Raw genomic sequence first — 14,944 nt, forward strand, 5'->3', positions numbered from 1 at the left:
AAAAACGTAAAAATTATCTCCGATCTGTTGACGATTTGCACGGGCTTTGCGAAAGAAAATCGAAAGTTTGAGAGAGTTTTTGAGTTTTTTACTTTTTGTTTTTTGAAGAATAGTAAAAAATGTGCCTGAATGTTTAATTTTGGCCTGCACAAATCATTTCAGTTAATATATTTACATATTCATGTATTTAATTATAATAATTATTTGGTATGTGTCAAGAGACAAGAATATAGCATCATCCCACCGAAAAAGACACAAGGGCCCATTTACTCTCTTTGTTTGGTTAGTCAATAGTCAATCTTTACAACAACAATAATAACTTAATAAATAAATATGATAATAATAATAATTATAATAATAATGCATAAAGGATTACGGCAATAATATTATTTATTGCTTTAGTGAAAAAAAGACCCTGGAATCTGCAAACATTGGCGTGATTAATGTTGATATGTGTCATATTTATTAGTATGGCATGTTATATTTTATCCAATGTGTTTGCATGTATATATATATAATACAAAACTATTTAATTCTTATAATATTTAGACAAAAAATGACATTACGAAGAAGACAGATCTGCGTGTGTGTATATATATATATATATATATATATATATATATATATATATATATATATTGATATAGCAATTGAACAAAACAGAAGCATCTTCATCAAGGAATAACGTTATTAGTGCGCATAATGTTATAACTCGAAGATCAAGAGAAAAAAAATATTAAAATATATATTGGATTTATTATTATTATTATTATTATTTATTATGCATGGTGGAGAGAGAAGCGTAGAAAGGGAGTAAAAAAAGAGGACGCTTTGAAAAAACATCGATTTCGCAAATAAAATAAAGTCAAAGACCAGATAATAATTACGAATCATAGGTTCCAATGTTTCACATCGTCACACTAATTTAATAACAATAATGCCCTCATACTTTTTTTTAATCTTTTATTCTGCACCTCAAAGTGTCGGTGCCACCAAAGTACACACACCATTCATCACACTTCACCATATACACAAAATATGTAGTTCTTAAATGTTTTGATAATTTCTCAATCAAACGATGCCAAAAAATTTATACCCAAATTAAATTTTTTTCCATATACATATACCCAAAGTTTTTCCATATGTACACACACACGATAGTATGATACTAAAAATTAAAATATTGGATAAATTATGGGCACACCCCCTGATGTAAGGTTAAACTACAAAAAATCTCTCTTGTTTGGGTGATTACAATCATCCTTAATTTTGAATTTTCTTACGCGTTCATTCTTATGGTGTCAAATTCAACATAATCTTCTAGATTCCGTTGAATTTTCTATAGTTTGTATATGTTTTGTGCAAAGATGCTGATCTGATGCACCACAATCTGATACTTATAAGTCAATAGATACACCTTATGATCATTTTGTTTCAAAATGTGGAGCGCAAATGTGATAAAATGGTACAAACTGGAGAATATTCTATATAATCTAGAAAATCCACTCAAATTTGACAGCACAAAGATGTACATGTAAGAAGATTTATAATTAAGAGATTATTGTAATTATCCAAAATTAACAAGAAATTGCGTAATTTAATTTTACTTAAGGAATTGGCCGTAATTTACCCTATGCAATGATCTTTTTTGAGTCACGTGCCCATCCACAATCTGAATACTAGTACATAAATTACTTAAAAGAAAAAAAGGTTGTAAAGGCATAAAAGTTTCTAAAAGCTTCCCATAATAGTAATCAATGACCATTCAATAAGTCTGAATGATGATTCTCCACTTTTGGTTCAATGAACCACACGTATTTAAAATAAAAATATAAAAAATGAGGCGTTTCTACAGTTTCAGCAAACCTAAGGGGTGTGAATGCAATATTTAAAATATAATTATTTATAGAAATAATCCCTTAATATAGATATATAGTGTGACTCTACTATTGGAGTGAAAGAAGAGGCATTTCAAAATTTCAACAGCAGAGTCTTAGCTGGATACATAAACATTCATTCATTCATGCAGATAACATAATAATAATATTATTATTATTATTATTATTACATTAATTAATTAATAATCCAGTCCTCCAATTATTTACTAATTATATTATTTAACAACAACTACACTTTTTCCTAATCTACTCTCTCACTGTCACGTATCTTCTCTTTTCACCCCTTTTCACTCTCTCTCTCTCTCTCTTCTGTACTGCACTTTCTCTCTCTATATCTCTCTCTCTCACACACACACACACAGACACACACAGTTACACACTTCCTTCACACTTTTATACCTTGCATTTACTCTCTCTCTCTCACTCTCTCTCTCTACACCAGTAAAAGCCAACAATGCCCACCACCACCATCATCATCCTCATCGTCTTCTTATCCCTCACGCGCCGTCCCTTATCCGCCGCCGCCGTCCACCACCGCCGCATTCTCCACCAACCCTTCTTCCCACAAGACTCACAACCCCCAGTCCCTTCTCCCCTAACTGATCCAACAGCGCCGCCCAAATACCCATTCACCACCTCCACCCCCACCACCCCTCCATTCTTCCCGTCTATCTCCTCCCCTCCGCCGCCGCCGCCTCCCGCCCCCGCTTCACTCGATTCCGTCCCCGCCAACATCTCCTCCCTCAACGTCCCCCCCGCCTCCAAATCCAAATCCAATTCCAAATCCGCCTCCTCCAAGCTCATCGGAGGAGCCGTCGCTGCCGTCATCGCCGCCGTCGCCATCGTCTTACTCGCCGTCTTCCTCCACCTCCGCAAGCGCAGCAGCACAACCCAGAGATCGCCGCCATCCATCAACAACAAAAGCCAAAGATCCGACAGCACCAGCACCGCCTCCACGCTTCACCGCGGTCCGAGCAACCACCATGTTCCGAAGCTTCAGAGACCTTCACAAACAAGCTCGGAATTCTTGTACCTGGGTACTTTGGCAAATGTACATGCCTCCGGCGGAGGATCCGCCCACAACGGCGGAAGCAGTAGCATAGCAAATGACAGTAACAACACTTCCAATTCCAGAAAGATGGACTCGCCGGAGCTCCGCCCGTTGCCGCCGTTGAACGCCCAACAGAGTTTCCGGCGAAGTCACCGAAACAACAGCCATACGGGATCAAGTAAAGACGACGAAGACGAAGAGTTCTACTCCCCCAAAGGCTCCCTAAACGGCAGAGAGAGTTCTTTCGGAACTGGATCAGCTTCCAGAAGGGCGTTCGCCGCCATAGAAGTGGAGAATTTCAATGGGCCCACTTCGAATTCTTCATCCACTTATTCATCTTCCCCTTCCGGATCCGGGTCCGGGTCTCCTGCAAGGTCCGTTTCGTTGAGTCTTTCCCCAGCAAATAGTCTGAGCCCCAGAAATTCGATTCCGAAATCGCCCGACTTGATCGAGATTCAGAATATTGCACCGCCGCATCATCGGCGAATGCCCTTCGCCCCTCCGCCTAAGGAATCCACATCTCCATCGCCGCCAAGTTCATCATCGCCGGATATATTCTCCCCAAGAAGCGATGTATCATCATCACCCAGGATTTCAAACACTTCGGAACATCAGATTACAGAATCTCCGACGAGTATTACCACCCCCGTACAGCATAATACCACCATTGCTCCACCACCTCCGCCACCGCCACCGCCACCACCGCCAGTTTCTGTTCCACCACCTCCTCCACCTCCGCCGAGTAAAGTATGGGAGAGTCCAAAAACTCCAACCCCTCCGAGCAAAAAGCCCGGTTTTCAGCCACCTGTTCTGGCTGTGCCCTCAAGACCGATTGCTCTTGAAAGTCCCACATTGATTTCTCCATTTGAGTTGCCCTCGAATGGGGATAAAGTATCCCCAATCAACAATGTCGAGCTCTCAGTTCAAGATGCGAAGGGAAATGACGAGAGTACCCCTAAACCAAAACTGAAGACACTGCATTGGGATAAAGTAAGGGCGAGTTCCGACCGGGAGATGATTTGGGATCAACTGAAATGCAGTTCGTTCAAGTACGAATCCCCTAATTCGTTTTATGGATCATACAATCTTCTTCGTGAGTTTAATTTTTTATTTCCGTTTGGTTGTGTTTAGTTTAGTAATCGTGCGTATGTGTTGGACTTGTATTGTGTGCAGATTGAATGAGGAGATGATCGAGACATTGTTTGTTGTGAATACTCCGAAACCTAATTCAAAGGAAACAAATAGGTGGCAGGTTCTTCCCTCGCCCGGACAAGAAAACGGTAATAACGTTCTTGATCCAAAGAAGGCACAAAATATCGCAATTCTATTGAGGGCCCTCAACGTGACTGTTGAAGAAGTTTGCGAAGGCCTTCTGGAAGGTATTCTATAAGCATCTTTTACGTTTATGCAATTTTAATCAGTTAATCGTAAACCACGATAGACTATGCACAGGATGTGTTTCGTTTCTTATATTGTTGCTGGATTCATTATTGTCAGCATATAATATTATTTATAATTATGTATAGTGATTATTCTTATTTGCCAAGAACCACAATTTTTGAAATATTGCTCTATCGAAACGTACATTTCTATACGAAACTAGGGAAAAAACATACTATCCATATTGCAAGTTTTGTAGCATGAAGCAGCTCTTGCAATATACTTATCGAATGGGCTTTTGGACAATAAAAAAAGTGCACTCATAACATGTGTTTTTAGTTTCTTTAGACGGCTTTAATGTCGAAAATAATTACTCATTTTACCTATGGAATCAGGCAATACGGATACTCTTGGTACAGAGCTTCTTGAAAGTTTGTTGAAGATGGCACCGACGAAGGAAGAGGAACGGAAGCTAAAAGAATATAAAGACGTTTCTCCTACAAAGCTTGGCACCGCGGAAAGATTTCTCAAGGCAGTTCTTGATATACCTTATGCATTCAAAAGAGTAGATGCAATGCTATACGTATCGAATTTCGAATTCGAGGTCGAATACCTCAAAAAATCATTTGCTACTCTGGAGGTATTGTTTCATACAAGCATCCGCTTTTTAGGTGTATTCTTTAAAGATATGTCGATTTGAGGCCAGAGAAGATTCAATTGTATGCTGTAATGGGATTTAAGTAGCTTAACATCAAAATGGGAAGAAATATCATTAACCAACTATAGGTACAATCTGACCATTAGTTGAGTGGATAAGCATGGTGTTCTACGGATGTGATTTTCCGTGTTTATACCAATAGACTCCTGCCAATATGAAGCCATTTACTTAATGATTAGTTGGTGCGAGAAATTCTGCTCTTCGTATTTACGTTTTTTTATATGTGATTCTGCTAAATGATGGCTAAGTCGTGTGTCCATGATAACTAGATTTGCATGTAATGTCTGCTTGAGTTTTGATACCCCGAGTTCCATTAATTTGGTATCAGTTTTATATCTCGTTTTCCTACGTCGACTTAAAAGTTCTCTTTACGTCTTACAGGCAGCTTGTGAAGAATTAAGAACTAGCAGAATGTTCCTGAAGCTTCTAGAAGCAGTGCTAAAAACCGGGAACCGCATGAACGTGGGAACAAATCGAGGCGATGCACACGCCTTCAAACTCGACACCCTCCTCAAGCTGGTCGACATCAAGGGAGCCGACGGCAAAACCACCCTCCTTCATTTCGTAGTACAGGAGATTATCAGAAGCGAAGGTGCCCGTCTCTGTGGTGCACACCACAGCGACGAAAACCCCACCACCACAAACGAAGATGCCAAATGCAGAAAGCTCGGTCTCCAAATAGTCTCGAGCCTCACTTCCGAGCTGTCAAACGTCAAGAAAGCTGCCACCATGGATGCAGAAGTGCTCAGCAGTGATGTCAGCAAGCTTTCGAAGGGAATTGGAAATATAGGAGAAGTTGTGAGATTAAATGAAGCGGTCTCTGTCGAGGAAAAATGGGGCCCGCATAAATTTTCGGAGTCTATGAACAGCTTCATGAGAAAGGGGGAGGAGGAGATCATTCGGATCCAAGCTCAAGAAAGCGTTGCTCTGTCTTTGGTGAAAGAGATAACGGAATATTTCCATGGGAACTCGGCTAAGGAAGAGGCTCATCCTTTCAGAATCTTTATGGTTGTGAGAGATTTTCTAACGGTTTTGGATCGGGTGTGCAAGGAAGTTGGGTTAATAAACGAACAAACCGTGGTTAGTTCGGCTCATAAATTTCCGATTCCGGTTAACCCAATGCTGCAGCAAGTTTCAGGTGAGAGTTCTTAGTTTAGAAGAAGCTTCTCAAGAATCGACCTGGCAATTTTTTATTTTTTTCTCTAGGAATTAAGTATTTTCGTTTCGACATTTTGTATTTATTATATAGATGAATGTACAAGATTTTGAAAGATAAGTCTCATAGGTGTATACAAGGAAAAATCTTTTGAAGCAATAAGGCTTTAATCCCATGAGATACGATCAAATTACGAAAAAACCCTCTCTTGTTCGAGTGATTACAACAAAAGGTCAAATTAGACATTAATTCATATGTAATGTATAAATGTGTAATAGTGTTGATTTGGTCACATAAAGGTTAAGAAAAAGACTGCAAAGAATCAGCATCCATGCGCTCGATAATTCTGCGTGCTTCCTCCTCCGTAGCTGGAACCACTTTTCTGATCCTATGTCCGTTATTCGATGCCTTTGCTTCTGGTCGAACAGTGAATGTGAAATAAAACCTATTCGACACCTGCAAGACAAATTACGTGCATCACGAATCATACTGGGCAAATTACGGCGAATTACGATTAGTAAACTTTTACATTAAATAGAAAGAAAAGGGAAAAGAAAAGACCGAAGTAGTGAAATTTAAAAAATATTGAGCATACCTCACTGGACCTCATTTCAGGCCTTGTAACATGTGCAACAACTTCTAAATGGATCAAAGGCTGATCCGAAGTCTCGTTTTCTGTATACAGTACACATGATTTGAAACGCAAGAAATCCCCAACATCCACCTACATCACCAGCACAAGAAATTATCTCTATAACGACTAACGAAATTTGGTAGAAACAAAAAATCGGGAATACTACTACACTAATATGAATCCGAAGTGTAACAATGACACAGCAGAGGAAAACGATATTAAGGAAGTAAGCTCTCATGATAAAAAAAATATTGAAACACAAGCAGTCATTTCTGTTCTCGATTTACTAATGGCCTACAATTTGAAGTCCACTTGTTAAAATATGAAATTCGTCAGGGGGGTATACTTACGGGTCTTAGAAAGTCAACATGGTCAACTTCAAGAAACGAAGGCATCATGCCTGCAAAAGCATAAGCAGTCGAAAAGGCTAGCTCAAATGCTCTGTGCATCAGAAACCCTCCAAATATCCGGCCGTGAATATTCCTCTGTTGTGGCTGACAAATCAGCGAGTTCTCAAGACGAGTGTCTCTGAGAAGAATGCTGTCTCTATCCGCCAGTGCAGGCATGTCACAGAAGATCCGTCCCTCAGCCAGCAACACTTGAAATCTATTCATATCTCCATTTTCGATACCCTTTTTATAGTTTGTAATCTTACTTTTTCTCAACGTATTTCTCGCCTCTGCAGCTTCGTAGAGAAACTTTTCTCGTTCCGTTTCGGGACTCAGCCGATTTACAGGAGCAGCTTTGCCGGTCTTGTAGTCACGAGCCACAAAAATGAAGGTGGCAGTTAGAGCAACTGAGTCAGTAACAGCAGCTTCACCTGTCCAATGTGGACGAGAAAAAGCTCCGTTTAGTTCAATGTGTGTATAATGCTATAGCAACTGTAAAATCCCTTACGAAGGTGAAGTGCTGCTGAATTTCAAGAAGTCGGCCTGAAATAAAAAGAATATATTACTACACTAGGCTATACCAGTTGCAGGCTGGGTGATGTCAAGCTGTATTTCAATGGAAGAACGGCCCACCCAAGTAACGGCACCCGATATATGCAGATCAACATCCACACTGATAGGCTTCTTCAGCACCATTCGATCCACCGAAGCAGTAACCAGATACAGCGGCCTAGTCGTACTATCATCGTCCGAGCAATGCTAATTACAAAAACGCCGAAAAAAGAAGGAAAAAAAATCTAATTAGCTCATGAAAACAACAAATAAAAAAGGTTTATAGATACACAATATATGTATGTGATTTTGATAAGAAGAAAAAAATGTTGTACCTTGACTGAAATAGTACCGGCGAGAGCGTCGAGATCTTCGAGCAACTTCCCGATTCTAACCTCGTTCCATGGATCTCTGTACTGCTCCCTGAGTATGTAATCGGTGGAGAAATTGTAGAGAATGGTCATCCTGCTGCCGGAAGGGGTTTTGGTGAGCAATTCGCTCTGCGGCGGCGCGTCGAGTGGGGGATCGAGAAGCCTCTCGAAGATTCTGGACCTAGTTTCCCAAAGGGCGTTTGTCACCGGCGAGTGGTACATTCCCGGCCACAGGCTGAGGGGCTTTCTCGTTGAAGAAGTGGAATCGCTCTTCCTCGGCGAGCCCTCGAATGGTGAAGTGAAGGTGGAGAAGATCGGAATCGGATTGGGGGCGGAGGAATTGGAATCCATTATTGAATTTGAGATCAGAGAAACAGTGATTTTGAGATTGGGGTTTTTTTCTTGCTTTGAATTTGGGGAAAGTGGAAACCCAATTTCAGAGGGAAAATTGAGGGTTAGCTGTAAAGTTGGTGGGAAAATTGGCAATGAATTTATTTATTGGTTGACTTGGTTTGTTAATTGTTGTCTATAGAATTAGTAAGAGGATTAAACTGGTAGTTAAAGAGAATGTCTTGCCCACACACCACACAATCAACACGTTTTACATAAAAATAATTGAATATTTGATATATCATACAATATAATCTCAAATTTAATACTTAATACTAATACTAATATTATTATTAATATTAATATTCCTACTAATATTAATACTAATACTAATATTAGTACTCGATGAAAGTTGAACATTCGGCAATTTTACAAATGGAAAATATCTCCTTATTTCGAATTCCAAAAGTTCTAATTAACAAATTTTTTTTTCTGGTTGTTTAATAGAAATACATATTAGAATCCAATTTTCATTTTATGAAGTATTTTCGAAGTTTTCTGAAGAAATTTCGATAAGTTACTGATCCGGACAGATTCGCAGGGCCCAATAAGGCAAGGCCCAACAGAGTTGGCCCACACTCAGAGAGGAGATAAGACCACATGGGATCTAGGCTTGGCCCATTTCATCGAATCTTTATAAATGACCCAAAACATTGAGCCCACAAGTGTATGCCCAAAGAATATAATACATTGTGAATAGAGACGAGGTAGGAGACCCTCGAGGAGCTGGAGACTTGAGAGTTATTCGACGAGCTGGAGACCCCTAAATGAGCTAAAGATAGCTCACGAGTGCCAAGTGCCGAGTGCCGAGCACCGAGTGTCGAGTCCCGAGCGACTAGCCAACGAGCATCGAGCGACGAGCCGACGAACACCGAGTGTCGAGTCCCGAGCGACAAACCACCGAGCGTTGAGCACCGAGTGACGAGTGTCGAGCGACGAGCTGAAAATGCCACCTCATAACTTAGACACTAAGAATAGAAAATATCTTCATAACTTAACCACTAAGACTTATTGTCATGGACTTGAAACGATTCTATTAATCGAATTGGATAGAAGCAATGGCATCCGGAAAACCTCTACTATAAATAGAGGGTTCATAAACCCTCAAGGTGGGTATTCTTGATCTTAATACACTATTTTCTCTCGAACATATTTATCTCCGAATCTTTGAGGTGTTCTAACTTGGGCGTCGGAGTGCTAACGCCGGGAGCACCTCTCCCGGTCCCTTTTGCAGGTTCGCGACGAACAGGCCTAACATGGAACGGACTTAAAGATTCGAGATTCCTCGAAGCGGAATAACCCAACCGCATCATTGGCGCCGTCTGTGGGAAAATCGAGTTGTAAGACGTCGATTTCCAATCATATACAATATCAGAGCCTTTCGCCCGAAATCATCCCTCCAAAACGAAGGACGGGTACATCATCTGTTCATGACCGAGTGACGTCGTCACCTTGCTCAAGCGCCCCCTCGTCGCTCGAATTTTACTGATTCCTTGAAGCCCCGCGTATTCACCTCAAGCCTCTGGCCAATACTCTTTAAAAGGTCCGATAATTGTACTGTAAACATCGTCGATCCACTTAAAACACGGTAGCTGCTATTCGAGGCGGGCAACGAATAAATCGCACGCAATATGTGTTCCAAAGTATCGGAATGGGGGCAATCGTGAAATAAATTTAATAATTTCTGCAACCCCTTCTCTTGCAACAACAAATTACGAAAATGCTCACCGTTCGAGGCGAGAATCGATATGCAATTGGCTGCTTTTCCTTGAGCTAATACGTTTCCAGAAACGAGCAGCTCCATTAGAACAGGGATCGCGCCTTCTTCGGATAACGACGCTCTAATATCTTCGACTGTTGAAATATTCCTAATTGCCCCAACTGCGTGCGATTGGGCTGCGAGGGAGCCGGATTTGCACAATTCGATTAGAATCGGGACGCCGCCGTAGGCTGAAATTGCCCAGACATTGTCGAGATCGGCGGTGATGAATTCGACGGCCATGGCGGCTTTTTCCTTCACCGGCGCCGAGCTGGACTCGATCATTCTCAGCAAGGGGCCTAGGGCGCCTTCCTCGAAGACGGATTTTCGCTTTTGACATAGAGGGAGAATTTTCGTATTTAAGAAATATTCTTCTTGCGAGATGCGAAACAATGAATATCTCGATTTGTTGATATCCCATATATCATGTTCAACTTTGTTTTGACTTTCCAGGAGATCTGGCTTTTCTAAAGCTCGGAGTTTTTCGGAGGAGACCGACACTTATCATATCCTTCAAGAGGGTTCGACACCATTGGATATTTCCAAAGAGCCTGCTCATGTTTGTCTTGCGGAGTTCCTTCTCGAAATTGAATTCACGAAGACTCAAACTTCTTCTTATCACTTAACGAGGTTAGTTCTCATAAAATTATATAAATCCACCTCGATGTGAAGAATTGTATTTACTCGGGAGGTACTGAACTTTTAATTTTTCTGAAATTAAATGAATTTGAGATATTATATAGCATGCTTATTGCATAAGGGTTTGATAAATTAGAACATTTTATGTTGATTTATTAAACCAAGAATCGGGTCCACATAGCACGATTGATGAAAACGAGATAATCATTTGGTATTCAAACGATTTTTGAACTAGTCCCCTGTCATTTATGATGTAGTCAGTCAGTAAATTCCAGGAGACCTAGTTGTCCCCTTCGATTTTTTATAAGATGGATCTCTTAAATCTATTATCAAGTTGAAGTTCTTGGACTATGATTTTTGAATTTCTAAAATTTATTTTAATCAAATTTGTTTCGGTGAACATTTTTTAGCTTAATTCTTGAGTTGTTATACTGCACTCGTCAATATTTTTCCAAGACAAATTTATTTTCCATTTTGTTTTTTGAAAGTTAACTACAATCAGGGTTGGCACTCAATTCCGATGTTGCGAACAACCAAAAATGTTAGTAAGAGTGAATTTGATTTGTTTCCATGCGAGACGAAACCTATGCTTAGTGTTTTCTTAGCTCTGTTTTTTGTTCGTTTTTCGTTGGGTGTAGAGTAGAGAAACTCGCAAATTACTCTACAAAGCTAGTGACTAGGAGAGATACACGAAGTTGTATATGTTTTAATTGTAGAAAAATGATTTGTGGAGCAACCCACCGAGCCTGAATTTCGAGACAAAATCTATTGTTGGATTTTCAAATCCAGCCATTCACCGAACATAAATTCTTCAAAGTTCAAAGTTGCTCTTAATCACCTGGTAAGGTAAAATCTTTGAAATTATAGACATGTATCCAAGTTTAGTATTTACAAAATTGTCTCGAGCATTTTTAATCATATATGAGCACCGAAGCTTTTGTTTACAAATCAAATGAATCTATGTAATATTTTTATAACTGGGCTTCCTAAAATTTCGACTTTCCACCCCTCGAAATTGAATTAATATTCTCGGGTTGTTACGAACTCGGAGTTTCTGGAAAAAAATCTTTCTTCCACAATCATAACTAAGTTTCTTGGAAGAATCATTGTTTATCGAAGTAGATATTCTCTAATTCGCTCGAGCTAAAGCTTGAGTTTATTTCTATGAACTCAATAGAGCTTGACTTTATTTATCATTACCTGTTGAAAACACGAAATAACCGGATGAGTTTTTTTGTGCAAGTTCGATTCTCCTATGTCTTTGATTCCCATGCGGATTCCTTAGTGCCCAGAATAGCTCAGTTTGTTGGACTTCTCGAAAGAGCCCCGCATCGGCTCACCCGACTTTCCGCATCGGTCTTATGAGGCTCACGCCTACCTCTCGAGAACGAACCCATGGGATCCCGAGTTTCTCCTAGTCACACTACGAGGTGAATTCTAATTTAATTTTGTGCATGAATCTCGAAGGCAATAACTGCTCACATGTTGAAAAATATTTTGAGAAAATTTACTCGGTAAGGGCTGAATTGTGACAGAGGATGAATTTGAGATCTTATATAACTTGTTTATTACTTGATTGTGTTTAAGAATTAGAATATGGATATTTTGGCTATAAGATTCAGCCAGCAATTCTACTCGCATTGATTTTTCTAAAATTGGATTGTGCACATATTTGATAAATGTTTACCAAAAGTAGTGTTTAGGTAGCTCGATTATGCGTGGCCAATGATTTTTAAAATGAATCTTAAAAAGTTGCGATTACAGATGAAGCTAATCATAATTTGGACTTTCACTCAATTTCGATGTTGCAAGTAACTATAAGTTTGTACATGCGTTAATTTAGCAAGAGGTTTGATTTCATTTTGTACAAGCATGTTAGCTCACGTTATTACCAATAAAGTGAATTTTGTTTGAATATCGCATACGATCTGCCAAATTTATTATCAAATTCGTGTGATAAGTGACTCAATCATGGCCTTGATTATTGAATTGAGCTCTCGAAGGAGCTCGTTTACTACGAATGAGGCTATCTTATGTGAGAATAACTAACAATGAAGGTTTTTACACATAACGTGTTTCTTGTTTACGATTTGATTTATGTTTTTTGTTTGTTTTTCGTTGGGTGTAGAGTAGAGAAACTCGCAAATTACTCTACAAAGCTAGTGACTAGGAGAGATACACGAAGTTGTATATGTTTTAATTGTACGGGATGGACCCGTGGTTTCTTTTAATTATCATGACATCGGCAACTTTCTACATAAAACGGTTAATATTGTTCCACTCGAAAGTTTTTCTTCAAAACATATGATTTGTCTCGACTTTATGTCTTTGTCTCGGAAGACGTGGTAGAGAATTGTGATTACAGGTGCAAAAGATCGTTGTTACACGATGAGAATGATACTATCGAAATAGCTCTAACTCATTAATTCACCGCGAGCTTTGGTTCGAGCCTTTTCGATTACCCCGGAGGATTCCTTGTAGCTCAAGGATCCATGAGGAGCCTCGAAAGAAATAATAAAGCACGGCCTTGTTGGAGCTCTGCTGATGACCTGGTAAATTTTCGAAAAGTTCATCTTCAAATGCTTTACAAAATTGTTTTTACCAAAATATTCAAAGAGAAAAGGAGTACGTTGATATAGCTGATTAAATCTATAAATGGGTGTGACTACAATACTGGTTTATTCAGGGAGCATTTTATTAATGATATATTGTATTGAAGAATTGATTAAGTATGCATGGTACGAAAAGCTGTTCAAACATGAAATGAGCACGAGCTCAACGAGATGAAATGAAAAATCTATCCGAATATTCGGGTAGCGAGTACGAGCTCGTAAAATAGAAAATCTATCCGAGTGTTCGGGTAGCGAGCACGAGCTCGTTAAAAATCTATCCGAGCATTCGGGTAGCAAGCACAAGCTCGTTAAAAAGAAAATCTATCCGAGCATTCGGGTAGCGAGCACGAGCTCGTTAAAACGAAAACTCTATCCGAGCATTCGGGTAGCGAGCACGAGCTCGTTAAAAAGAAAATCTATCCGAGCATTCGGGTAGCGAGCACGAGCTCGTTAAAAAGAAAATCTATCCGAGCATTCGGGTAGCGAGCACGAGCTCGTTAAAACGGAAACTCTATTCGAGCATTCGGGTAGCGAGCACGAGCTCGTTAAAACGAAAACTCTATCCGAGCATTCGGGTAGCGAGCACGAGCTCGTTAAAAAGAAAATCTAGTCGAGCATTCGGGTAGCGAGCACGAGCTCGTTAAAACGAAAACTCTATCCAAGCATTCGGGTAGCAAGCACGAGCTCGTTAAAAAGGAAATCTATCCGAGCATTCGGGTAGCGAGCACGAGCTCGTTAAAACGAAAACTCTATCCGAGCATTCGGGTAGCGAGCACGACCTCGTTAAACAGAATCTATCCAAGCATTCGGGTAGCGAGCACGAGCTCGTTAAAATAGAAAATCTATCCGGATATTCGGGTAGCGAGCACGAGCTCGTTAAATAGAAAATCTATCTGAGTAGGAAGCACGAGCTTTTCATACTTCGCGATAACGAGCACGATCTTAATTGAAAGATTATTATAGATCGAAATGCACTGATATAAACCTCAAATAAAAAAATAAAATCAAGAAACATGAAATTGATCTAACTAAGCATTGAAAAATTGCACAAAAAATGAAGCAAGAAATGGCAGTGTATTGAATATCTCTGTACCTTTTCTTTCTCGATTTTCCTGGAACTAAAATATAAGATTTTGTGTAATGCACTGGAGTTTGCAGCTAAGAAATAATTTGAATGGGAAACCGAATGGAATAGGAAAATGGTTGGCCGAGCTCTTCAGCTCATTTACCCAATCAAATGATACGAGCTTCATCCGGCCAAACAAGCACGAACTCACCATTTCGCCAAGAAGTCTGACCCGGCGAGAAATCATAGCATAACATAACCAACCCCCAAGAAAAATTGGCTAAGAATATAGTCGGTGGGTTAAGAAAATAACGCATACTCCAAGCTGA

The 14,944-nt window shown here is 39.8% G+C and overlaps 2 protein-coding genes across 2 annotated transcripts; one reads left to right on the top strand and one right to left on the bottom strand.

Annotated features, from left to right (window-relative positions):
- The first annotated feature begins 2,146 nt into the window (after positions 1-2,146).
- Positions 2,147-6,362, top strand: LOC105956085 (formin-like protein 2). The gene is made up of 4 exons (XM_088816500.1): positions 2,147-3,998; positions 4,123-4,328; positions 4,725-4,969; positions 5,429-6,362. Exons 1-4 carry the CDS (start codon positions 2,353-2,355, stop codon positions 6,197-6,199), a joined length of 2,868 nt encoding a protein of 955 aa, XP_088672626.1. The 5' UTR covers positions 2,147-2,352; the 3' UTR covers positions 6,200-6,362.
- On the bottom strand, positions 6,336-8,971 carry LOC105966485 (Thioesterase/thiol ester dehydrase-isomerase superfamily protein). The gene is made up of 5 exons (XM_012991075.2): positions 8,114-8,971; positions 7,808-7,985; positions 7,188-7,657; positions 6,799-6,927; positions 6,336-6,659 (listed from the first exon to the last, which is right to left on the bottom strand). Exons 1-5 carry the CDS (start codon positions 8,498-8,500, stop codon positions 6,504-6,506), a joined length of 1,320 nt encoding a protein of 439 aa, XP_012846529.1. The 5' UTR covers positions 8,501-8,971; the 3' UTR covers positions 6,336-6,503.
- Positions 8,972-14,944: the final 5,973 nt, after the last annotated feature.

This window comes from Erythranthe guttata, chromosome 4 (genome assembly GCF_056151865.1).
Source record: "Erythranthe guttata isolate IM_541 chromosome 4, IM_541, whole genome shotgun sequence".
Lineage (NCBI taxonomy): Eukaryota > Viridiplantae > Streptophyta > Magnoliopsida > Lamiales > Phrymaceae > Erythranthe > Erythranthe guttata.